A 27,270-nucleotide genomic window follows, 5' to 3' on the forward strand; every position below is an offset into this window, starting at 1 on the left:
GATCCTCCAGTGCCCTGCCTGCTGCCTCAACTCCATCGGCGTCGGATCTGAGGTGCTGGGAGATGGAACTGACGAACCCTGATCCGGACGTCCGCGGGAGGCCAACAGGTTATCCAGTCTGATGGATAGGTCTACCAGCTGGTCAAAGGTAAGGGTGGTGTCCCTGCAGGCTAGCTCCCTACGAACGTCCTCGCGTAGACTACACCTGTAGTGGTCGATCAGGGCCCGCTCATTCCATCCCGCGCCGGCGGCCAGAGTTCGGAAGTCCAGAGCGAAGTCTTGTGCGCTCCTCATCCCCTGTCTGACATGATACAAGCGTTCCCCCGCCGCTCTCCCTTCAGGTGGATGATCGAAAACCGCCCAGAAGCGGCGGGTAAAATCCTCATAATTGTCCAACGTCGGTCCTTCCCTTCCCCAGACTGCGTTGGCCCATTCTAGTGCTCTCCCAGTCAGACAGGAGATGAGGGCGTTCACACTCTCGCGTCCCGAAGGAGCTGGGTGAACGGTTGCCAGGTAGAGCCCCAGCTGGAGTAGGAACCCCTGGCACCCGGCAGCCGTTCCATCGTATACCCTCGGGAGCGCGAGCCAAATCCCACTGGATCCAGGTGAAGGAGGTGTGGACAGCGGTGTGGGTTGTTGTGGGAGCTGGGGTGATGATGATGGGGTTGCTGGAAAACCACCTCTCTCCCATCGCTCCATGGTTTGCAGCACGCGATCCATGGCTGTGCCGAGACTTTGCAACATAGTCGCGTGCTGCTGGACGTGCTCCTCCATAGGTAGAGGAGGGCTGTGTGCACCTGCTGACTCCATTGAAGGTGCGTGTTTCTGTCAGAGTCTAGGTGATGTGGGTAAGGTGGAGTCAGGCGCAAGACACAGAGATGAGTAATAATAGTAACTTTACTCAAAAATAATCCTCCAACAAGGAGAACGAAAATCCAGAATCACATAAACAAGACAACTGACAACAATAAACACGCACAAAACCATGATGGCTCCAGAGGATTAAATAGGAAAATAATTAAAACGAAATGGGAACCAGGTGTGTACATTACAGACAAAACAAATGGAAAAAGAAATGTAGATTGGTGGAGGCTAGAAAGCCGGTGACGTCGACCGCCAAACACCGCCCGAACAAGGAGAGGCACCAACTTCGGCGGAAGACGTGATAATCCACTATGTCCCTCCCTGACAGTTTATTGTCTTATATGAGGAGTTTAACATTTTGGACGTTTGCCATCATAAAGTAAATATTTCCAGCCTGTATATATCTGGACGGAGCTGCATTTGGCCAAGCGGACTGGGCTTTCCCTGAGAGAGCGGGATTAAAACATTCGATTGAGGTTGTACAAAACCCATTCACCTCTTACCAAAATCATCGCTATTTTGTAGACTTAGTCCTATTGATGAGTCCTTGGAGACCAGTGGTTTACAGTTGTCCCTTGTGTCATTTCTCTAGATGCCGATGAGTGCTCTGAAGGCACGGATGACTGTCACATTGATGCTCTCTGCCAGAATACCCCCAAATCCTTCAACTGCATCTGCAAGCCGGGATACAAGGGAGACGGCAAGCAGTGCGAAGGTGAGTTTAACTCCATTGTCTTATAATGGCTTCAATGTGATATTACTCTCCTCTACATTACTTAATTCACCCCCCCCCCCCCCCACCACTCCGATCTAAATCATCATCCTCAATCACCCCACACCCCTGTCCTCTCCACACTTCATTCCGCCCGCCTCCTATTGCTCTCTGACAGGCCCAGCAGTAATGGCAGGTTTTACAGCTGTTTCACAGGAACCCCCCGTTTCTCTCCCCTCCTCTCCCCCTTCCCGACTCCAGCCCCCCCGCCAGCTCTCCTAATTAACTGGGAGGAAGTGGACTGAGGGAAGGTGTGAGGGTGCGAGGGGGCAGCACCTGGCTGTGTGTTCACACCTCCACTCATTTCTGCCTGAAATCACACCACAGCTGGAGCTAGAGTTAGCTTAGCGCACAGCACACACTCCCTCCCAACGCTAGCCGGTCTAGCCGTACAAATGCAATCGAAACACTTCAACGCACGCACACACGCAAACGCCAGTTCAGCTTATAGGCTACCACGGCAAGTAACGTTGACCCAAAACGATACATCAGTCATATTGGCCGCTAGAGCTAGCCAGGATAGGAGAGCAAGAGAGGATTGTGGTGATGACGGGCCCTTTTCTATAGGGGTTTTCACTGTCTCTATGTTCAGGCTTTTTAAAGTGTCTCCTGTTTGTTTAAGTATTTGTGTGTATGTCAGTGAGTTATATCCAACACTTTCTGCTGTTTGCTCAGCTGTGTACCAGTCTCCCCCGCCTGAAACACACGCACGCACGCACACGCACGCACGCACACACACACACACACACACACACACACACACACACACACACACACACACACACACACACACACACACACAGAGTGAGCAGGTATTATGTCTGAGGAACTCACCTGGATATTGCCCATTCAGAGACTGTACCTGTCATTTGGTCAACCTGGGCAGAACACAATGAGATGAACCTGTGTCATTGTTTGATTAGCTCACTTATCAAATGCCTCAGGCTGTGTGAGTCGGTCTTCCTACATAGGACTATATAATCACACACCTGGCTTGGAGAGAGGGTGTAAGGGAGATTGACTATTATTTCCACCATTTTGTGTCTGCTGATTCTGTTGAGTTGCATGTAATCCATATTAGCAGCAATCCGGTCCACTTGATATAGCTCTGTCTCCATTTGGTTTGCCCCAGTCTACTTCTATTGGCCATCCTCCGCCATTGGACTTAAGCTTTGACAGTGGAGAGACGTTCTGGAATTGCTAGAAACGCCTGTACTAAAAGATGATATTGTACCAGGCAGCGCTGCTACACATTGGATAATCTCCAGTCAGAAACACAATGGTCCTTAGCCTAGAACAGATTGAGCTGCCCAGAACAATATATTAAATGATGTCCGTACAGAGGAAATTACAAAAGGTTGAGAGTCTTTTTAGGGATATGTTCCTCCTACTGTAAAACAGCTGTCTGAGTAGAGGGCCCACCTGTCTGTCTGTCTGTCTGTCTGTCTGTCTGTCTGTCTGTCTGTCTGTCTGTCTGTCTGTCTGTCTGTCTGTCTGTCTGTCTGTCTGTCTGTCTGTCTGTCTGTCTGTCTGTCTGTCTGTCTGTCTGTCTGTCTGTCTGTCTGTCTGTCTGTCTGTCTGTCTGTCTGTCTGTCTGTCTGTCTTGTGTCTGTCTTGTCTTGTTTGTCTTGTCTCTGTCAGTCTTGTCTGTCTGGTCTCTGTCTGTCTTGTCTTGTTTGTCTTGTCTGTCTGGTCTCAGTGTGTCTTGTCTGTCTGGTCTCTGTCTGTCTTGTCTGTCTGTGTGTACAGATTTATTGTGCTTATGAATGTTTGTTTAACTGACATTTTAAGAGGGGTGTATTTCATATTTGGATGGGAATATATTTGTCCCTGTTGTTGATTGAATTGTGTGTGTGTGTGTGTGTGTGTTACATGTGTGTTGTACAGATGGAGAAACGAATGAGTTATGCCTATGCCTCAGTATCTGAAATCCAATGTGTCCTGTCCTTGTGTCCAATACTGAAGCCACGATTGATACGGCACAATTAACGCCTCGGTCACACCGACAGTACAAACGTTTCCAATGGAACGCTGCGTTTACCTTGCAGCATTGCGTTGCAGAAGCAATTGCAGTACGTTCTGGGTGGTGCATATGTTGGATTTATCCAACGTATGCGTCAAACTGTATGCGTAGACGGCTTGACAGAAATGGTAGCAGAAGGTCAATGTTGAACTTTTGTTGCACACATATCCAGATGATGCTGCGTACCATTTTGCGCAATGGCGCTATCGGTGGGAGCAAGACGTATGGTCCAGTGAATGGGTGACGGAATGAAGACGGATGGTGGATGTGAGTTGACCCCTGACCTCTGTGATTAGATAGGGGCTGTGTAATTGGCCGGCTATGTTTCCCATCAGTAGACATTACATTACCCCGGTGGTGCAGAGGACAGAGTCATTAGGACGAGCAGAGCGCTGCTCTCTCTCTCTGTCTCTCTCTCTCTCTGTCTGCCGTCTCCCTACTTCCAGGAAATGACTATGTCTCAGGATGGAAGACTAGGAGGGTACACTATCAGTGAGGGACCCTGTAGTTAGCAGCTGATAACGCAACATTCCAGTACAATTTACGGTAACACTTAATGCTTTATTACGTGTTATAAACATCAGCATTAATGTCCTATTATAAGGCATTTATTGAATGATGTAGAATATTGCAGGTTAACTGTAATTAACCACAAAATAGCATTTTTGGTTCTAATTCATAATTGTTCCTATCAGATTATGGTCCTTCTCTCGAGGAAGACCCTTTTCTTTTCTCTACTCCTCAAAATGCTGCTCTCTCGCCTCTGAAATCTGATCTTGCGTTTATAAATGCAGCTCTCTGTAGATTTTCCGTGGGCTGATATTGCTGGCTCGTTATGGAAAAATGTGAACTTTGGGCCCTGCGCTGTCAACCGAAGAATGAGACAATGTGAAAGAGCAAAAACCGTTATGCATCATATAAGTTCATATCACAATGCTGGACATAGTGGTTTCAGACTGCATCAACTTGTCACGTCCTGACCATAGTAAGTTGTTATTTTCTATGGTAGAGTAGGTCAGGGTGTGACAGGGGGTGTTTGTCTGTTTTGTATTTCTGTGTTCAGTTTCTAGTTTTGTATTTCTATGTTGGTTTTGTTTGGTATGATCTCCAATTAGAGGCAGCTGGTTGTTGTTGTCTCTAATTGGAGGTCATATTTAAGCTGATGTTTGTCCCACCTGTCTTTGTGGGTGATTATTTTTGAGTACTGTGTTTTCTCTCTGCATCATGGTTTGTTGTTTTGTTATTTCAAGTATTCGGTGTATTGCATTACGTTTCACGGATTAATAAAGATGTGGAACTACAAACACACTGCGCCTTGGTCCGATCCTTTAGACAACCGTGACACAACTGCACATCTCTGATGATCAGAGTTCTGCTGATCTAGAAAGATGCTACTATACATCTACAGTGGAAGTCAGAAGATTACATACACCTTAGCTAAATACATTTAAACTCAGTTTTTCACAATTCCTGACATTTAATCCCAGTAAAAATTCCCTGTTGTGACAATCGTTGTAATGAGTAGACCAAGGTGCAGCATGTTGAGTGCTCATGATAAATATTTATTTAAACTCAGAACACTAAAATCGAAATAACAAACAACGGAAAAACGAACGTCACGTTCTGTAGGCTAACTAAGCGGTACAAAAACAAGATCCCACAACAGAAGGTGGGAAAAAGGGCTGCCTAAGTATGATTCCTAATCAGAGACAACGATAGACAGCTGCCTCTGATTAGGAACCATACTCAAGACAAAGAAATAGAAAACAGAATGTAACAAAGAAATATAACACATAGAATGCCCCCCCATGTCACACCCTGACCTAACCAAACAGAGAAAAACGGCTCTCTCAGGTCAGGGCGTGACACCTGTCTTAAGTCAGTTAGGATCACCACTTTATTTTAAGAATTTGAAATGTCAGAATAATATTAGAGAATGATTTATTTCAGCTTTTATTTCTTTCATCACATTCCCAGTTGGTCAGATGTTTACATACACTCAATTAGTATTTGGTAGCATTGCCTTTAAATTGTTTAACTTGGGTCAAACGTTTTGGGTAGCCTTCCACAAGCTTCCCACAATAAGTTGGTTGAATTTTGGCCCTTTCTTCCTGACAGATTGTATAACTGAGTCAGGTTTGTAGGCCTCCTTGCTCGCACAGACTTTTTCAGTTCTATCCACACATTTTCTACAGGATTGAGGTCAGGGCTTTGTGATGGGCACTCCAATACCTTGACTTTGTTGTCATTAAGCCATTTTGCCACAACTTTTGAAGTATGCTTGGGGTCATTATCCATTTGGAAGACCCATTTGCAACCAAGCTTTAACTTCCTGACTGATGTCTTGAGATGTTGCTTCAATATATCCACATCATTTTCCATTCTCATGATGCCATATATTTTGTGAAGTGCACCAGTCCCTCCTGCAGCAAAGCACCCCCACAACATGATGCTGCCACCCGGTGCTTCACGGTTGGGATGGTGATCTTCGGCTTGCAAGCGTCCCCCTTTTTCCTCCAAACATAACGATGGTCATTATGGCCAAACAGTTCTATTTGTGTTTCATCAGACCAGAGGACATTTCTCTAAAAAGTATGATCTTTGTCCCCATGTGCAGTTGCAAACCGTAGTCTGTCTTTTTTTATGGTGGTTTTGGAGCAGTGGCTTCTTCCTTGCTGAGCGGCCTTTCAGGTTATGTCGATATAGGACTTGTTTTACTGTGGATATAGATACTTTTGTACCTGTTTCCTCCAGCATCTTCACAAAGTCATTTGCTGTTGTTCTGGGATTGATTTGCACTTTTTGCACCAAAGTACGTTAATCTCTAGGAGACAGAACGCGTCTCCTTCCTGAGCGGTATGACGGCTGCGTGGTCCCATGGTGTTTATACTTGTGTACTATTGTTTGTACAGATGAACGTGGTACCTCCAGGCATGTTGAAATTGCTCCCAAGGATGAACCAGACTTGTGGAGGTCTGCAATTTCTTTTCTGAGATCTTGGCTGATTTCTTTTGATTTTCCCATGATGTCAAGCAAAGATGCACTGAGTTTGAAGGTAGGCCTTGAAATACATCCACAGGTACACCTCCAATTGACTCAAATGATGTCAGTTAGCCTATCAGAAGTTTCTAAAGCCATGACATCATTTTCTGGAATTTTCCAAGCTGTTTAAAGGCACAGTCAACTTAGTGTATGTAAACCTCTGACCCACTGGAATTGTGATACAGTGAATTATAAGTGAAATAATCTGCCTGTAAACAATTTTTGGAAAAATTGCTTGTGTCATGCACAAAGTAGATGTCCTTAGCAACTTGCCAAAACTATAGTTTGTTAACAAGAAATTTGTGGAGTGGTTGAAAAACAAGTTTCAATGACTCCAACCTAAGTGGATGTAAACTTCCAACTTCAACTGTATAGTACCTATGTGTCCCTACTGTTGTTAGTGCTTTGGAGACCTTTTCATTCCAAGGAAACTGCTACAAATGAAAACAGGTTTCCGAGAATCATCCTTCTTTTGCTACAGGAATTGTATTTATTCATGTACTCAACAAGAACTATGCTTTCAGTGACAGTATGAAACAACAATACTATTACCTTTTCGTGCCTATCAGTTTGGATTAAAATAGGCCCATGCTGTTCTCCGAGTAGGTCTATAACTCAACAGTCACGCGGTTCTCTGCTCATCAGTAGGAGCCAGTAGTAGATTTATCTAACGTTCCACAGAGAGGAGTCGACTGGGCTGGTTGCCACGGGGCTGTCAGGGTCTTGTGAAAGGCTGTCCATGTTTGCTCAGCATTTGTCACTTACTGACTAATTGATTGGTTTTCATTGGTCTTGTCCTTGGCACTCATCCTCTCCAGTTAGCTTCAGCACTACAGCCTTTTCTCTACCCATGTCCTCTATATTCAAACAGTTGACTTTACTCTGTAGAACATCTAGGCTACCATTTCCTGGTGATGCTGAAGATACTAACATACATTATCACTGCACCTCTAGCTGCGTTTGAGTGGCTGTGTGTGTGTGTCAGAGCTCAGCTGTGTAGCCGTGTGTGTGTGTGTGTGTGTGTGTGTGTGTGTGTGTGTGTGTGTGTGTGTGTGTGTGTGTGTGTGTGTGTGTGTGTGTGTGTGTGTGTGTGTGTGTGTGTCACCTGTATGCCAGGGTTTGTGTGTGTATGGGCTGTATAGACATGTGCAGAGGCAGCAGCAGTAGCTGATTCAGGCATAGAGACTGAGCCATGAGTCTGCTCTCCCAGCAGCAGCAACAATTACCTGACCTGTTTTACAGACGGAGGGAGGGACAGACATATAATTGGAAAGACAGATGCATAGATGCAACTGAGAGAGAATAGATGGAGGGTGAAGAAGAGGTAGGTAAGGACACGCAGAAAGAGGGAGGGAGGGAGGGAGGGAGGGAGAGAGAGCGAGAGATTTCATGAGATAGAGAGAGAGTGAGATATTGCGGGCGGGAGGCTCTGTGGGAGAGGTGGCAGACAATTACTAGGCCGTTGTCTGCCCAGTGTCTGCTACTCCGTCACTGCTCAGGAGCTCTCCTCACTGGCTCCCTGCTTCACACACACACACACACACACACACACACACACACACACACACACACACACACACACACACACACACACACACACACACACACACACACACACACACACACACACACACACACACACACACACACACACACACACACATTTGGAGGAGCAGGTCAGACTCGGCTCTGGTAGGCTGGGGCTTTATATAGCTATAGCTCTGTAGAAAAAAGTGTGAGAGCAGACTCACGTATACACAGAGCTGACAGAACAAGAGATGTGTTATTGCTGCAATGCCATACAGCTCATATACCCATATGCTGTACATACACAAGCCTCAACACCTGAGACACACACACACACATTCACGTGCGTCATTCGCCCTCTTGGGTAAATACACATGGTTGTTATTTTCCGAGAAGTTGAGGGATAGGTAGCTAGAGAGGTTGCGAAATTCTGAGGTTCAGAGAATTCTGTTGATACCCAGTCACCTTTACTTTAGTATTGGCTCCTGTGTCCCAAATGGCACCCTATTCCCTATATAAAGCACTACTTTAGACCAGAGCCCTATGGGCTGTGGTCAAAAATAGTAAACCAAATAGCGAATACTGTAGAGTGTCAATTGGGACGGCTGAAGCATCTGACCCATAGTAACCTTACTCAGCAGTTCAGTCAGGTACAATTAACAGCCCCGAAAATTACAACAACCCCAAGAATTTGAGAAATCTCTGTTTCCGCTCAGGGAATTACACAATCCACATTAGTGAAGTGTCCCTGCTCCACATGCTGTTGCAGTTATAATTGGAAATCTCCCTTCACTGAGCCAAGGGCTTTCTCCTGTGGACACACTTCTCTGGACCAGTCAAACCAAAACATCAAGGGGACAGCAGGGCCTCCCTTCCATTCCTACCTCTCCCCCTTCTCTTTCCTTCCTCTTCTCCCCCTCTCTCCTTCCTCACCTCTCTCCCCTTCTTCATCCATCTCAAGGGGCATGCCCCCCCCCCCCCCGCTTCAGAAGCTGTCGGAGCGCCGTGGTCAGGTGTCAACAACAGCTCCAGGGCAGGAAGAGATCACTGCTGGAGGCTAACTAGGCACAGGGCATGGCTCCATGTCCATCCACCCCCCTCGGCCCCAGACGCTAGCCCCAAGCCCCCATGCCCCAGGGCAGGTGTGAGCCCCAGCCCTACCCCCTCCTGATACCTGCCCTGATCTTTGGTGCTCTCTAACCCTGCTCCCCTATGGAAAACCACGCCTGCCTTGTCTTGTCTTGCCAGGCTGGCCTGATCCAGCCTCACTTCTCACGAGGTGCCAATTAACGACGGGAAGCTTTTAATTTATCCATTTTCATTTATCCCTAATTATCTTTACTCTCACTTTCTTTCTCTCTCTCTCTCTCTCTTACTCTCCTTCCCACTGGGCTAAAATCTACGTTTCCACAAAATTTCTACCAAAGGATTTACTGTGAGGATGTTGAATCAACGTAGAAAACTGATTGGATTAGAAAAAAGTTATCAACGTAAGGAGAATTTGTGATTTATTTTTACCATACTTTCAACCTGCATTTTTTGTTGATTTCACGTTGAATTCACATTTGTTGACATCTCAACCAAATGTAAATTAAAACTACACGTGGAACTGTCCTCTGAGACCCCAGGGGCTCTTTCTCTCTCTTTTTCTCTCTCTCACTCACACCTTTTTCTTTCTCTGTTTTCTCTCGCTCGCTCGCTCGCTCTCTCTCTCTCGCTCTCTCTCTCTTGCTTTTTCTCTCTCGCTCTCTTTGTATGCCTCTCTCCTTTTTTGGGCTGTTGTGTGATGAAGAATAAGCAGTAGACATTATGCAAGCCAATCCTCATGACTAACTCTGCTCAGTTCCCTCTGCCTATCAAAAACAGGGTTGTCGTTATCAAATGTGGTCGCTGGAGACACTCAGGTGTATAGTGCATTTGGAAGTATTCATACCCTTTGACCTTTTCCACATTTTATTACCTTACAGCCTTATTCTAAAAATGTCCTCATCAATCTACACACAATACCCCATAATGACAAAGCGAAAACAGAAATACCTTATTTACATAAGTATTCAGACCCTTTGCTATGAGATTCGAAATTGAGCTCAGGTGCATCCTGTTTCCATTGATCATCCTTGAGATGTTTCTACAACTTGATTGGAGTCCACCTGTGGTAAATTCAATTGATTGGACATGATTTGGAAAGGCACACACCTGTCTATATAAGGTCCCACAGTTGACAGTGCATGTCAGAGCAAAAACCAAACCATGAGGTCAGAGGAATTGTCCGTTGAGTTCCGAGACAGGATTGTGTCAAGGCACAGATCTGAGGAAGGCCCCCAAGAACACAGTGGCCTCCATCATTCTTAAATGGTAGAGGTTTGGAACCACCAAGACTCTTCCTAGAGCTGGCTGCCTGGCCAAACTGAGCAATCGGGGGAGAAGGGCCTTGGTCAGGGAGGTGACCAAGAACCCAATGGTCACTCGGACATAGCTCCAGAGTTCCTCTGTGGAGATGGGAGAACCTTCCAGAAGGACAGCCATCTCTACAGCACCCCACCAATCAGGCCTTTATGGTAGATTGGCCTGATAGAAGCCAATCTTTAGTAAAAGGCACACGACAGCCTGCTTGGAGTTTGCCAAGGACTCTCAGACCATGAGAAACAAGATTCTCTGTTCTGATGAAACCAAGATTGAACTCTTTGGCCTGAATGCCAAACTTCACCTCTGGAGGAAACCTGGCACCATCCTTATGGTGAATCATGGTGGTGGCAGTATCATGCTGTGGGGAGGTTTCTCAGCAGCAGGAACTGGGAGATTAGTCAGGATTGAGGGAAGGATGAACGGAGCAAAGTACAGAGAGATCCTTGATGAAAACCTGCTCCAGAGCGCTCAGGAGCTCAGACTGGGGCAAAGGTTCACCTTCCAACAGGACACCAACTCTAAGCACACAGCGAGTGGCTTTGGGACAAGTCTCTGAATGTTCTTGAGTGGCCCAGCCATTGACTGGAATTTGAATTAAAAAAAATCTAGAAACCTGTTTTTGTTTTGTAATTTTGGGGTATTGTGTGTAGATTGATGAGGGGGAAAAAACGATTTAATTCATTTCAGAATAAGGCTGTAAAAGAATACTTTCTGAATGCACTGTATCTATATGATATTTCCCCTGTCTATCCTCCTCCATGTCTTCTCTCTAGTGCAAAGACTGATGTTCCTCTGATTCCCCTGTATTTCCACACCTCTGCTTTCCATTGGAGGGTCTCAGGGTGCTATGCAGAGCATGTAAAGGGGTGCCTTGGCATCTCTTCTGCTGGTGCAGGGAGAGGCGTTCGTCCAAACACTCCAACAAAACAGTCATTACCCAGAAGCCCCCTCATTTCAGAGCTCCATAATTGGTTTCATATGCCTCTGGGATGAGCCACTGATGACTGGGACCAGTTTGTGTAAACCAGCCAGGGCCCAGTCCCTGTCTTTAAAGTGCAGAAAGGCTATACCGTTCCTTTGTTTGTGTGGGAAAGAGAGTCGAAAACAAACAGTGGATCAGAATGCATGTTAGGCCTGTGTAATTGCCTGCACTGTAAACATGGCAGGTGCCAGAGCATCTTTAAAGGAAAGAATGTCCCAGTTATTTATTTAACTTTTATCTTGATTGGTTTTAACTGACTGGAATGCCTCAGGAAAAACACTTTTGATCAGATTTCTTCTCTATTTCAAGCATTTCGAACAAGTTGTGTTGGCGATGTCTGCTCTATATTGTAGACCGTTTTTCAACTTAGAAGTAGATTAGGCTAAGCTTCTATTGTAGATATACAGGAACATCAAAATAGCTTTTAACCAAGGCGATGTGTGTTCTATCCTGATGACAATGAGCTGTCTAGTGGGTGAGGGGTCTGCGTGAGCAGACCGACAGTGGACTATTTCAGTATGTTGGCGTTGTACCGGTGGTGTGCTGTGCAGTGTCCAGGGCTGTGTCCCAAATGGCACCCTATTCCCTATACAGTGCACTACTTTTGACCAGAGCCCAAAAGGGAAAAGGGTGCTATTTGGGACACGGCCCCAGGACTGGGTTCTGTCCAGTCCACAGGATGTAGGAGGCAGAGAGAGACTGGAGAGACTAGAGAGACTAGTGCTAAAATCTGTTTGTGGCTGACAGAACCAGACCCAACATAGCCCACCTCACGGTTGGCAGAGTCAGGACAGTGTGTGTGGGGGGGGACAGAATGGGTACAGGGAATAGGAAACATGTAGAGGGAGAGAGAGAACGAAAGTAGGGAGAAAGAAATGAGATGGAAAGAGTGCAAGAAAGGTACTTTAGATAGAGGGGGAGAAGGAGCGGGAAAAGAAACATGATAAAGGGTGAAAGGGATGTACAGACAGACTGAGGGAGTGAGAGTTGGCGTCTTGGCCAGGTTGGCGAGAGAGACAGAGACACAGAGAAACAGAGAGAGAGACAGAGACACAGAGAAACAGAGAGAGAGAGAGAGAGACAGAGACAGAGAGACAGAGAAAGAGAGACACAGAGACAGAGGGAGTAATACAGGAGTTGAACACTAACCAGATACCTGCTCGGGCCCATCGAGAGTGGAGGAGGAGGATAGACGGAGAGAAGGAGAGGATTTGGGGTTGGGGTCTGGCCCCCAGTCTGCCTGCCTGCCTCCCCTGGCCTGCTGCGTTCACACGGAGGGGGGACTGTTTGTTTTAGTGGCTCAGTCCGCATGGCAACCACTTGTGAGTGGCTCCTGTGAAAGACTCCGCTGGCTCAGGATGAAGGGTGAACATCGTCAACGAATAAACACGGCAAGACACTCTCCGTATGCCCCTCTGGACTCTGTACCCCCAAACACTGCAGTCTTACCCCTAGTATGTATACTATGCACACTCACCATGAGCTGTACCAGTGTTCTACCTTTTATCTCCATCCCTGACCTCTGACCTCTACACATAAACATCAGCTGACACTCTCCATATGCCCCTCCCTTTGGACCCTCATCTCAATGACACTCCATACTGTTCATCTCTATCCCCCAATCCCCTACCATCCATTCTACCTTTCCACCTCCCTCTCTTTCCATCCCTTTGTACAGTGGCGACAGTAATTCCTCTCCACCCTTCTCATTGGTCTTCTATGACTCTTTGTTTCAGACATGGACGAGTGTGAGAATGAGTACAACGGAGGCTGTGTCCACGAGTGTATCAACATCCCGGGCAACTACAGGTGCACCTGCTACGACGGATTCATGTTGGCCCACGACGGACACAACTGTCTGGGTGAGTGTGCAAGTCCTCCTAACCCCCTTTGAAACTCAAAAGTACAACCTATCCAAGTCTGTCATTTATGTTTGTATGAGACTGTGCTATCTTTGGATCTTTCCCTTCCTGTGTGTTCTTATTCTGCTCCGTGTCTATCTGCATGCGTGTGTGTGCGTCTCTGTGTGCATGCATACCTTTGTGTGTGTGTGTGTGCGTGTGTGCGTGTACTGTGAACTCTATCTGCTATGCGGTTTGTCTGTCTGGCTCTCAGCTCTCTTCGTTCTCCAGAGAGTCTCTGTCATCATTTGGAGGACATTATTTTAGCTGTTTTATGCTCATTTCATTCTTTGGGTTTCGTTTTGGGAGGGCGCTCAGGGTTGAAGAGTTCTTCTCTTCCTCAGCTAGATATCTCCTACAGATATCTGTCTGGGGCATCTGCAACGTGCACTGACTGACAGATCCAGCCCATTTAGTCTCGGCCTTCTCTTATTGACTTAGTGGCAGGCAGACAAATGTGTTTCTGCTCTCCTGCAACATGCCGGTTCTGCTTGGATGTGCTTAGACACATTTCATCTTTTCGCTCCCCGCCCCGCTGATTGACGCAAGCAAAATCTAAATGTGTAGTTTGGATGCCCTTGCCCGCAACCCAAACATTTTTTGGTGGGACATGTTTTGGCATTTGTAGGTATTATGTCTGATTCTGTGAAGCCAGGGAGGGAGGGAGGGAGGGAGGAGGAGTAGGGGGGAGAGGAACATGCCATTAGGTGTAGTCAGGAATGGCTGAGCTAGATACTCCTGAAACCTCCCCAGGAGAATGTTGTTACAGTGTGAGTCTCACGTGATTAACTTTATGACCACTGATTGTGTCTGACTGAGAGATGAGTCCTGGGTGGTGTTCAGTAGGCACGGAATGGAAAACCTCTTGGAAACGGAACAAATAGGTCATTATCAATAACACATAATACTAAGGTACAGAGCGTTCGATTTGCCTGCCCGGGGAGCAAGGAGACCCCCAGCTCCTCTAAAACCATTGACAACTGCGTGCCATTTTCAAGGGATTGTCAAATAAATGTGTATCTCATCATGTATCTCTCAATATTGGGCACCATTAAAAGTGAACTATACCTGATTGGTGTGAGTGGTTTAGGCTCATTTCCCATCCTTTGTGGGGTCTGCCTGTCAAGCAGCCATTGTACTGTTAGCTGATCGTGTTTACTTTGCCAGCAACCGGTAGAAACTTTGTACAGTTGGCATAAACATCGTGGTAAGTAGACCTAATGTACTTTTTTCTCCAATCAACGTAGGCCTACCTAGCGAAGTTAGCTAACATTATCCCCTTGTCAACGTTGTTAACAGTGTTTAAACTGCTGCTGACAGACGTGATAGGCTACGGTGATTGATGGACCACAGCAAATTGGCTAACTAGCTAATAACAGATCACGTCAATATGGCCTGTTAACAAGCTAACTTTCAGGGGATAAACTAGATGGCTATATTTGCTCGTCATCTAAGTGGTGACGACAGTAGTCCAACTGACAGATTTACCAGGACGAGGCCTTGCCGATGTTAAGCTCTTTCCAAAAGCCTAAACTCTGATGAAGCGAGCTAAATGACATGTTTTCTTTGCTAGCTAGCTAGCTACATGCCAAATGGATAGGCAACGGTCATGCTCACGTATCTGAAAATACATAATCAATTGATGTTTACTGATCATGAAAAACATGCAGTTACTTGCTGTATAACTCTGGTGATAGAGATACATGTGGAATAATGTGTATTGAATATACACAAGCACATGGATGGATGCATTAGTATTTGTACATGGTCGTCTCTGGTCTAGTCTGGGTTTGGCCTCACTGACTCTTCAGTGATGATGAGCTTTTCTGTTCCAGCCTCAAGTTCCCCTGCAACCCTCATACCCCCCCCCCCCCCCCCCCCCCCACACCATAAACATAAACAAACTTGTTTTCAGCCTGTCCGAGAGGACAGAGGTCACCAGAGAAGGGCATTCCCATTCCTCCTAACCCTAACCCACCCTCTGTTAGAACCAGGACAACATTGTATCATTTCTAACGCTTAAAAATGGCACTTTAGTGTTACGCCTGTTGTTACGTCCCAGAATTCAACTTGGCATGTCAAATGTTTATGTTACTGGTTGCAAATGGACAAAGGAAGGAAAAATGTCAGAGAAAATGAATAACCTAGGCTACCCTCTTATTTAGGTTCAAGGATGAAATACCATACTTGAAATCTGTCCGTTTTTCTGTTTAGCAAGGTGGGATAGGGACATTGCTTAAAGCCTGTTTGATAGCTAGCTAATGTTTTGGTGTTGTTTTTCTAATTCAGTGTGCCTGTCTGTCTGCCGGTGTATGTGTTTTAAGTGTCTGCAGCTGTTGTGTTGTCGGTGGCTGGTTGCAGAGGGCTCGTCGGATTGTGTGTGTTGTGGTGAACTAAAGAAAATTAACACGAGGGAGAGAGATTTACTGCATGTGTTTGTGGCCACTTGGAAAGAATCAATTGGCCACATGCTGGCTGTGTGTCAGCAGACCTGGGTTCAAATACTATTCAAAATCTTTGGAATACTTTCAGCGTTTGTTCTAGTCTGCCTGGAGTGCCAGATGGATAAGGTTGGCACCTTGGCGACTGTTCTATTGATAACATTGCACCCGGCAAGATCAATCAAGCCCAGTTAAAGTATTTCAAAATGAAATAATGTTCTATTTGAACCCAGGTATTTGTGTCCAAGTGGTTATAGAGGGTTCTCTGGTCGTCACACTGCCACTCCACTGAGTGGAGGAAATTGGCCACGTCTGTTAAAAGGTCATTAACCAGACTATGCTGATGAGATGTAGTTTTAATAAACAGACACTAATTAGCTGTGAATGGAGAGTTCAAAGGGAGTGATCGGAAAGCAGTCAAGGGAGAAATCAAACACTTCTAATCAGACATTTCCCGCTGGGCACACACTGGTTGAACCAACGTAGGAATAGACGTTGAATGGACATCTGTGCCCAGCGGGTTATGACGACACTTAATCACTATCAGACATTTATGATGCAATTTAATCAGGATCAGGCATTTAAATAATGAAAAGTACAATGACAAGTGCTTTAGTATCTTTTTAATTTTGTATTAATTTCTAATCCTGGTTCTAAACTTGATTCCACTGTGTGTTACTGCCAATCCATACCTAATTATCTCTCTCTTTCGCTCTCTCTCTATCTCTCTCTCTCTCTCTCCTCCTCCTCCTCTCCCTCTGTATTCTCTTGGGTATCTTGGCGGTGGATGGGAATTGGAGGCTGTCCAAGCCATTCCCCCAGAGGCAATGGACTTGCTCTCAAATTGACATCTTTATTGCGGAATGTCTCAAATACAACACAGAATGATGATGGGGATGAGAACAGAGGCAGGACCGCCAAGGGCCGGCGCACACCGCTCAGAGTCCTCCGCTGCTTCCAGGAGCTCCCTTGCTTTCTATCTCTCTCTCTCTCCCGGCGTTCTTCTCTTCCTTGTCTGTCTGTCTGTCTTCGTCCTCTCTTCTTCACCTCTTTTATCCTTTTCATCTCTCAATTTTCCACTCCATCTGTCATTGGTTTCTCTTTTTCCTTCTCGTTTCTTTCTGTCTGTCATCCTGTCAGCAGTCATTATAGTTGTCCTTGACAGAGCATCGAGGTGGTGAATCACTCAACATCAGTCAGAGCCATTAGGTGTGGCTCAGGGAATGGCATCACTTCTCCACAACTGGTTACCCAATCCCCATTCTTTTAGTGAAGTGCTTTCATTCAGGAAGATTCTATCAGCAGCTCTTCAGCACTCTGCCTTCTGTCTCACTTTTTCTCTGAGATCATCTGTTAACTTGTTTTCAATGCTGAGGCCTGCCTGATTTGACACAATGAATAGAGAGCGCTACGGTCGCTGTCTCCTTAAAAAAGGGAATTTAGTGAAAACGTCACCCTCGTCGGAGGTCATGACCTGGCTCTGTCGCAGCTTCCCAGCCAATCCAGCGCTCCCGTTCTCCCTGCGTCGCCATGCGTTGCCATAACGTGGTATGAGGCGGACAGCAGCCTGGTAACAAATGTCACAGGAGTATTAGAGGAACAGATCGGAGCGTCATTGCTACCAAGATATCTGATGGATGGATCTGGCGCAGTCAGGTTGGAGGGAGAGACAAGTGGATGGGGTCGTTGGGGTGGGCTCTGCGTGCCACGACTTTGAGGGTACAGTTGTGGCCACTAAAAACCTCGCTCTCTAGCGTCTAGTAGTGATATTTTGCCACAGAAACCTGTACTGCTGTAATTCCTTTGTGCCCACAACTGTATTTCTGTCGGGTAGAGGTATGGGGTGATACTCAGGCTATTCAGAAGAGTTAGGAACGCTGACGTAGAATGAGTGGTATGCAGGTTCCAGCTACCTTCATATGGGCATCTGTATCAGGGTTTAGGGTCGTTATATGTGTAGTTATATCATAGGGTTTTACAGTTTGGCTGTAAAACCCTATGAGGGCTGATGGGTAGTGGTGTGGTAGAGGTGCTGTAGTGGGGTCCAGGATGTTTATTTGAGGTGTGATCACTGGTAGAGAGGTAGAGGGGCTCAGGGAGGCACTATTTGGGGTCTGTGATCTATATTTGAGGCGTGAAGATATACAGTGTAAACTGTTTGAGGAATGAGCGTTGAGTTCCTGCGTATTGACTCGATGGATAATTTGGCATTACCACCTTTCGTGTTTACCCCTCATCACTAACTCTCGGAGATACAGGTGACTGCCAAAATAATGGAAACACTTGAGTGAACGAGGATACAAGGTATGTTGAAAGCAGGTGCTTCCACACAGGTGTGGTTTCTGAGTTAATTAAGCAGTTAGAGTCATTTAAAAATGCTGGGCAGGCCATTATTTTGGCTACCAAGGCCCGAGTGGTCACTGAATGGTTTGATGAGCATGAAAACGATGTAAACCATACGCCATGGCCGTCTCAGTCACCAGATCTCAACCCAATTGAACACTGGATTATGGAGCAGCGCCTGAGACAGGGTTTTTCACCACCATCAACAAAACACCAAATTATGGAATACCTCGTGGAAGAAGGGTGTCGCATCCCTCCAATAGATTTCCAGACACTTGTAGAATCTATGACAAGGTGAATTGAAGCTGGTTTGTGGTGGCCCAACGCCCTATTAAGACACTTTATGTTGGTGTTTCCTTTATTTTGGCAGTTACCTGTACACAAATAGTATCATGTGTGACACATAGGCATGATATAGGAACAACTATATAATGCTTGTGCGTAACTGACACACATAGTCAACCCCCAGTTTGCTGGGCCAAGCCCAATTACTGTTTCTGGACATCTACCAATCACAATCTGTCCACTTCAACGGTAGGACTCATCAGTAACAACATTAGCATTTCTTATAAAGTCTCTCCCAGTCCTAAGTACCGTTTCACTCAATGACATGTGAATGTATGGTTAGTCTAGGAACAACGGCAGACAGTAAACACAGTCACAGGCAAACCGCATCTCTAGGGACTTGTCACAGCCTCACACATACGGCAGCATGGGTTGAATTGGCTGGTATTATGGGTTGGAGGTTGGCGGTGCTGTAAATTAAAGTCTCATGTATTCCGTGACTGACTAGTGAGAATATAGGGTCTGTCTGTCTGGTTACTGTAACTGCCTGCCTCCTGTGTTCTGTCTCATTAATCACTGCTGTAAACAAGATGTCAGAACAGAGCTCCAGCAATGTTTCCCACTAGGTTTGTACTCAGACGGGTTGCAAAGGCCCCTAAAGTGACTGTTATATGGCGGCTGAAGCCAATTTGATGTGATTTGTTATATCTTGGGGGCTATAATCATAGACACAGCCTTGTTACTTCCCAGTCCCTGTATCTCCGTGCTGCATGTACTCTAAGGTGTGTGATGTCTTGTCAACAGCCTGGCTACTCGTCAGTGAGGCTGCTGTACAACCAGGTCCAGTGGTCTGGGTCAGGGAGTTGGACTGGGGATCAGAGATCACTGGTGGTACACTGGTGGGATTCTTCACTGTTAGGGCGTATTGCTGTTCCACTGCTCTGAAGGCCATTAACCCCAGAAAATACCACTTGTTGTTTTTCTCCACACCAACTACATCTAGTAGACTGACGGAATGATAGATGACCAGAAACCTCAAGTCCTGCTGCTTTGAAATGAAGGGACAAGAGGGGGGGGAACAGGAGGGAAGAAGAACATGTAGAGAGAGAGGGGGAGGGGGGGGAGAGGGAGAGGGAGGGGGGGGGGGAACAGGAGGGAAGAAGAACATGTAGAGAGAGGGAGAGGGGGGAGAGAGGGAGAGGGAGGGGGGGGAAACAGGAAGGAAGAAGAACATGTAGAGGGAGAGGGGGAGGGGGGGAGAGGGAGAGGGAGGGGGGGGGAAACAGGAGGGAAGAAGAACATGTAGAGGGAGAGGGGGAGGGGGGGGGGAGAGGGAGAGGGAGGGGGGGAAACAGGAGGGAAGAAGAACATGTAGAGGGAGAGGGGGAGAGGGGGGAGAGGGAGAGGGAGGGGGGGGGAAACAGGAGGGAAGAAGAACATGTAGAGGGAGAGGGGGAGAGGGAGAGGGGGGAAACAGGAGGGAAGAAGAACATGGTAGAGGAGAGAGGGAGAGGGGGGAAACAGGAGGGAAGAAGAACATGTAGAGGGAGAGGGGGAGAGGGAGAGGGGGGAAACAGGAGGGAAGAAGAACATGTAGAGAGAGAGGGAGAGAGGGAGAGGGGGGAAACAGGAGGGAAGAAGAACATGTAGAGGGAGAGGGAGAGAGGGAGAGGGGGGAAACAGGAGGGAAGAAGAACATGTAGAGGGAGAGGGAGAGGGGGAGAGGGGGGAAACAGGAGGGAAGAAGAACATGTAGAGGGAGAGGGAGAGGGGGAAGAGAGAGAGAAGAGAGAACAGTCTGTCTTAACCAAACGTGTGTAGGAAGTTGTTTCCTAGGGTCCCATATATTAGTTTAGGGCACTAATTGATTTAAAATTGCAAAATTGCAGTGCACTCTGATTAAAGCTCGGTCCTGTTCAGTTCCTCTTCAACCTTTTTGATTTAGACTTGTATTTATTTTGTTTTTGGCCGTGGACACAGCTGGGCCCGTTATGTTGATCATTTGGTGCCTTGCTACGGACGTCTGTAGGGCTCAGACAAGTTTATTTTCTTTCTGACGCGTCCTTTTCAGTCCTACGCGAGGCCTTAGCTCAGAGTGCCTTGGCTTCACAGCGGGAGCGGCCCTGACTGCAGACTCATAGAATGCTGGAACTCTGACAACACGGACATAATGGGGGAAGGAAAGGGGGGAGACGTGGAGAGAGGGGGGATAAGAGGAGAAATAGAGTGAGGGTTAGCCAACAGGCTATTGCTAATATCTCTTTAGAGAGAGACTGGGTGAAACATGGAGGCCCAGGGAAGTGGCATCTTCACATTTATTTCCCTGTTTTCCCTGTTTCTCTTCTCCCATCTTCCCTCCTCTCCTCTCTACCCCTCCGCCCTTTATCTTTCTTACTCCTCTCGTCACCTCCAAGATGGGAAATTCATGTTTTGGTCCACTAGCCACTGTGGCAGGTAGATTAAAAAAATATAGCAACCACTGAGATGTTTTACCTGCCCCAAAAACAATTCTCCAGAATTACACCAAAAAAATGTTTTTCAAAAACAAAAAATATATTACAAGTAAGAAGTCATGGGGTATATTACTTCATTTCATAGCATTTTTATGACCTGCGTCTTTTAACCAATGTATGTTAAATCAATCATTTAGATAATAAATAATAATAAAAACAGATAAACAGTTCTACAACAGAACATGAAGAATCAACAAAGTGCCTGTCCTGCCACAAAACGCTGATTGATCCGGGCTTATTTATGAATATAGTTCAGGGCTCTACACTGACATTTTTTACAAGGAGTGCATGATGTGCTCCTCAGTAGAAATGTAGAAGCACACAAATAAATCTAGGAGAACAATGACTAAAAGATTATGAAAGAACATTTTTGGGAGTGACCCATGCTCAATTTAGAGCGGCAGGTAGCCTAGTGGTTAGAGCGTTGGGCCAGTAACAAAAGGTTGCTAGATCAAATCTCTGAGCTGACAAGGTACAAATCTGTCGTTCTGCCCCTGAACAAGGCAGTTAACCCACTGTTCCTAGGCCGTCATTGTAAATAAGAATTTGTTCTTAACTGACTTGCCTAGTTAAATAAAAAAAACAATCTGAAATATTTCAACTGGCCCTTTAAGGGACAAGCCGTTACCATGGTAACTTGGGCACTGGCTTGTCTGTGATGACAATTAGTCTTCCTAGCAGCAGACAATTGCAGCAAACTAAAACTAACATTGAAAAACAACCTAGCATGTGAACAAAACAATGTAACTGGCCAAGAATCACGAGGACAAAGTCTCATTTCACTAGCCGTTCTTGTCAATTCGACCAACTTCTAAATGTGGGTTTTGAATTTCATTTTTTTAAGTGTCCCAAATGCTCTGTGTGACCACCCACCAACGTGGCTAGTGAAATATACATTCTTACCTGCCAATGACAAAATCTATCTGCATTTGATGGCGAGTGTTAATTTCCAACCCTGGTCACCTCCCTTCTCCTACCCTCCTCTCCTCTCCCCATCAATCTTCTCCCCCTTTGTGTCAAGCACATCCTGATCGCGTCCAAATAAGAGTTTACACAAGCAAAACAAAGGCACTCCAGTTTAAACTTGCTGAGTGCCTTGCCAGTGTTTATGTTTAAATGTTGGCAAAGATCAATTAAATGTGGAGATGACAGTTCAACAGCCCTCTCTCTCTCTCTCTCTCTCGCTCTGTCTCTCTCTCTCTGTCTCTCTCTCTCTCTCTCTCTCGCTCTGTCTCTCTCTCTCTCTCTGTCTCTCTCTCTCTCTCTCTCTCTCTCTCTCTCTCTCTCTCTCTCTCTCTCTCTCTCTCTCTCTCTCTGTCTCTCTCTCTCTCTCTCTCTCTCTCTGCTCTCTCTCTCTCTTTATCTCTCTCTCTCTCTTTATCTCTCTCTCTCTCTCTCTCTCTTTATCTCTCTCTCTCTCTCTCTTTATCTCTCTCTTTTTCTCTTTTTCTCTCTCGCTCTCTCTCTCTCTCTCTCTCTCTCACACACCAACACACACACACACACACACACACACACACACACACACACACACACCACACACACTCTCTCTCTCTGTCTCTGATAACTCTCTCTGTATCTGATCTCTCTCCCCCTCTCTTCTCTGTATCTGATCTCTCTCTCCCCCTCTCTCCCTCTGTATCTGATCTCTCTCTCTCTCCCTCTGTATCTGATCTCTCTCTCCCCCTCTCTTCTCTGTATCTGATCTCTCTCTCCCCCTCTCTCCCTCTGTATCTGATCTCTCTCTCTCTCTCCCTCTGTATCTGATCTCTCTCTCCCCCTCTCTTCTCTGTATCTGATCTCTCTCTCCCCCTCTCTTCTCTGTATCTGATCTCTCTCTCCCCCTCTCTCCCTCTGTATCTGATCTCTCTCTCCCCCTCTCTTCTCTGTATCTGATCTCTCTCTCCCCCTCTCTTCTCTGTATCTGATCTCTCTCTCCCCCTCTCTTCTCTGTATCTGATCTCTCTCTCTGTATCTGATCTCTCTCTCCCCCTCTCTTCTCTGTATCTGATCTCTCTCTCCCCCTCTCTCCCTCTGTATCTGATCTCACTCTCCCCCTCTCTTCTCTGTATCTGATCTCTCTCTCCCCCTCTCTCCCTCTGTATCTGATCTCTCTCTCCCCCTCTCTTCTCTGTATCTGATCTCTCTCTCCCCCTCTCTTCTCTGTATCTGATCTCTCTCTCCCCCTCTCTCCCTCTGTATCTGATCTCTCTCTCTCTCCCTCTGTATCTGTTCTCTCTCTCCCCCTCTCTTCTCTGTATCTGATCTCTCTCTCCCCCTCTCTTCTCTGTATCTGATCTCTCTCCCCCTCTCTTCTCTGTATCTGATCTCTCTCTCCCCCTCTCTTCTCTGTATCTGATCTCTCTCTCCCCCTCTCTTCTCTGTATCTGATCTCTCTCTCCCCCTCTCTTCTCTGTATCTGATCTCTCTCTCCCCCTCTCTTCTCTGTATCTCTTTGTATTTCTCTAAAGTAAAAGCCTCTGTCATATTAATGTCATCTGTTTCGTTTTGTCTATAGGCAGTGGTGGAAAAAGTACCAAATTGCCATACTTGAGTAAAAGTAAAGATACCTTAATAGAAAATTACTCAAGTAAAAGTGAAAGTCACTCAGTAAAATACTACTTGAGAAAAAGTCTAAAAGTATTTGGTTTTAAATATACGCAAGTATCAAAAGTAAAAGTACAAGTATACATCATTACACATTCCTTCACAAATCAGATGACACAATATTTTTTTTTTTTTACATGTACAGATAGCCAACACTCAAACATAATTTACAAACAAAGCATTTGTTTTAAGTGAGTCCGCCAGATCAGAGGCAGTAGGGATGACCTGGGATGTTCTCTTCATTAATGTGTAAATTGGACCATTTTCCTGTCCTGCTAAGCATTCGAAATGTAACAAATACTTTTGGGTGACAGGGAAAATGTTTGGAGTAAAAAGTACATTGTTTACTTTAATAATGTAGTAAGATAAAAGTAAATGTCAAAAATATAAATAGTAAAGTAAACTACAGATACCCCAAAAAACGACTTAAGTAATACTTGAAAGTATTTTTACTTAAGTACTTTACACCACTGTCTATAGGGACAAAGGGAGATGAGAAAGCACTTTCAACTTCCATCGGGATCTTCAAAGAGATCAGCTCCAGATTGTAGTGCAGGCCTTGGCTCTAGAAGGTCGTGCATTTTTGCTCAGGACAGTGGTGAGGTTTGCCTGTAGGGCTTAGTGAGAAGTGGATGGGACTGGGAGAAGGAGAGTAGTGAGGTGTGCCATGGGGTATATTGTGTAGAGATGGTGGATTGTGTTGGCTTGTGGGAGGTGGATGCTGCAGAGGACATCTGCTTGGTAGAGCTCTGAACAGATGCTGTTTCACCCTGCAGCCTCGCTGTGACATCTCTCTTACAGTCAGGCTTGAGAGAGCTGCTCAGCTAAACGCGGTGTATTATTCTAAACCAGACAGTTAGATCCTCCCTCACGTATGAATCTATCACTTTCGATTTAACAGTTTTCCTCTTTATTTGTCATTTTCCTGTCAGTCCCACTGGTCCCTCTCTCCTAATCAGCTGGGACCAGGGGACGTGGGACTTGAAGAGGTCTGGCTGAAACCATTGAGCTGTTGAAATACTGGCATCGCTGGTTTTGTTCCATCTTTTAAAGGGCCCTCTGCTCTCCTTAGACTGTAAAGCCTTTTGAGATACTTTGGCAGGTGAATACAGCAATAGAGGGCAGAGGGGAGGAAAGAGGGGAGAGGAGGGGACAGAGGGGAGAGGAGGGGAGGGAAGAGGGGAGAGGAGGGGACAGAGGGGAGAGGAGGGGACAGAGGGGAGAGGAGGGGACAGAGGAGAATGGAGGGGAGGGAAGATGAGAGAGGGGAGGTGATGGGACAGGAGGAGAGACCATCGAGGGAGAGATGAGGTAGGGAGGGAGGGAAGATGAGAGAGGGGAGGTGATGGGACAGGAGGAGAGACCATCGAGGGAGAGATGGGGTAGGGAGGGAGGGAAGATGAGAGAGGGGAGGTGATGGGACAGGAGGAGAGACCATCGAGGGAGAGATGGGGTAGGGAGGGGAGGGAAGATGAGAGAGGGGAGGTGATGGGACAGGAGGAGAGACCATCGAGGGAGAGATGGGGTAGGGAGGGAGGGAAGAGGAGGGAGGCGAGGTGATGGGACAGGAGGAGAGACCATCGAGGGAGAGATGGGGTAGGGAGGGAAGATGAGAGAGGGGAGGTGATGGGACAGGAGGAGAGACCATCGAGGGAGAGATGGGGTAGGGAGGGAGGGAAGATGAGAGAGGGGAGGTGATGGGACAGGAGGAGAGACCATCGAGGGAGAGATGGGGTAGGGAGGGAGGGAAGAGGAGGGAGGCGAGGTGATGGGACAGGAGGAGAGACCATCGAGGGAGAGATGGGGTAGGGAGGGAAGGTGAGAGAGGGGAGGTGATGGGACAGGAGGAGAGACCATCGAGGGAGAGATGGGGTAGGGAGGGAAGGTGAGAGAGGGGAGGTGATGGGACAGGAGGAGAGACCATCGAGGGAGAGATGAGGTAGGGAGGGAGGGAAGAGGAGGGAGGCGAGGTGATGGGACAGGAGGAGAGACCATCGAGGGAGAGATGAGGTAGGGAGGGAGGGAAGGGTAGACTAAGCTGTAAGTACAGTACCTAAGAATAAAACACTATATTTAAAGGTTTATTAGGCACCTTAACAATATATACAGTAGGCGATGGAGTTCACTGCCTTACACTGGAACATGATGTGTGCATAGATAAAACACACCACACAAGGCCCTTCTCTCCTCTCCTCTCCTCTCCTCTCCTCTCCTCTCCTCTCCTCTCCTCTCCTCTCCTCTCCTCTCCTCTCCTCTCCTCTCCTCCCTCTCCTCTCCTCTCCTCTCCTCTCCCATCCTCTCCTCTCCTCTCCTCTCCTCTCCTCTCCTCTCCTCTCCTCTCCTCTCCTCTCCTCTCCTCTCCTCTCCTCTCCTCTCTCCCTCCCTGTGTTAGCATGACAGTAAAGTCTTTCCTCTCCCCCTAACGGTTAACAAGGCCTGAAGGCCTCTGTCCTTGGACTTAATAAGCCGACAGCCTAAATGCTCCGACGAGAGAGAATGTTGCCAGGTAAAGCCAGCACTCAAATAAAAGCAGTCTAACCCACCTGAAGATATGTCCGGAACTCAGACAGGGGTCCCAGACAGAGAGAGGGAGAGAAAGAGAGTAGGAGAGACAGAGGGAGAGGACAAGAGAGACACAGAGAGAGAAAAATGAATAGGAGACAATAAAGTCCTCTACCTCAGGAAGAGGTAGAGGACTGGTGCCAGGGAGGGGGACATACAGGAAGAGGTAGAGGACTGGTGCCAGGGAGGGGGACATACAGGAAGAGGTAGAGGACTGGTGCCAGGGAGGGGGACATACAGGAAGAGGTAGAGGACTGGTGCCAGGGAGGGGGACATACAGGAAGAGGTAGAGGACTGGTGCCAGGGAGTAGGACATACAGGAAGAGGTAGAGGACTGGTGCCAGGGAGGGGGACATCCAGGAAGAGGTAGAGGACTGGTGCCAGGGAGGGGGACATACAGGAAGAGGTAGAGGACTGGTGCCAGGGAGGGGGACATACAGGAAGAGGTAGAGGACTGGTGCCAGGGAGGGGGACATACAGGAAGAGGTAGAGGACTGGTGCCAGGGAGGGGGACATACAGGAAGAGGTAGAGGACTGGTGCCAGGGAGGGGGACATACAGGAAGAGGTAGAGATGTTGTGGCTTTCTATTTCAGGCAGTGTGACACAGAATCACAGGTCTGTTCTGGGTGTATTAAGCCTGGGCTGACCTGGCTGTCAGTGGACTCCGTCTCAGACCGTAAGTTAGGAGCACCAGGTCCAGTGACCCTCCATTGTGTGTTCTACAGTGGTCCAGTAGTGATAATCGTAAAGCCCTTTACAGCCTGGCATGAAGACCATCCTACATGCCACTCAGAGCTGTAAAGCTCTCTGACTAACTCAGTGCCATCAAAATATATACAAACTCTGTCTCCACAGACAGACAGACAGGCCGTGGTACACACAGACAGCAAGCTCTCTTAATCTCCTTGACAAACAGGCCCTGATCACCCCTCACCACTCACTGTGCAGTCAGTCCAGTACTGTATGGCCTCCTCCCTAGCACCAGGACCTATGTATGTACT

At 46.9% G+C, this 27,270-nt stretch overlaps 1 protein-coding gene across 7 annotated transcripts in view; it reads left to right on the plus strand.

Moving 5' to 3' along the window:
- LOC106576154 (signal peptide, CUB and EGF-like domain-containing protein 1) overlaps positions 1–27,270 on the plus strand; it is a 176,270-nt gene that overhangs the window by 4,898 nt on the left and 144,102 nt on the right. For all 7 annotated transcript variants that reach the window (XM_014153088.3, XM_045699776.2, XM_014153094.3 and 4 more), the window contains exons 2-3: positions 1,457–1,579; positions 13,353–13,478. In XM_014153088.3, the coding sequence (XP_014008563.1) occupies positions 1,457–1,579; positions 13,353–13,478 (249 nt within the window). The remainder of the gene's footprint in view (positions 1–1,456; positions 1,580–13,352; positions 13,479–27,270) is intronic.

Source organism: Salmo salar, chromosome 17 (assembly GCF_965601325.2).
Source record: "Salmo salar chromosome 17, fSalSal1, whole genome shotgun sequence".
In the NCBI taxonomy this organism is placed as follows: domain Eukaryota; kingdom Metazoa; phylum Chordata; class Actinopteri; order Salmoniformes; family Salmonidae; genus Salmo; species Salmo salar.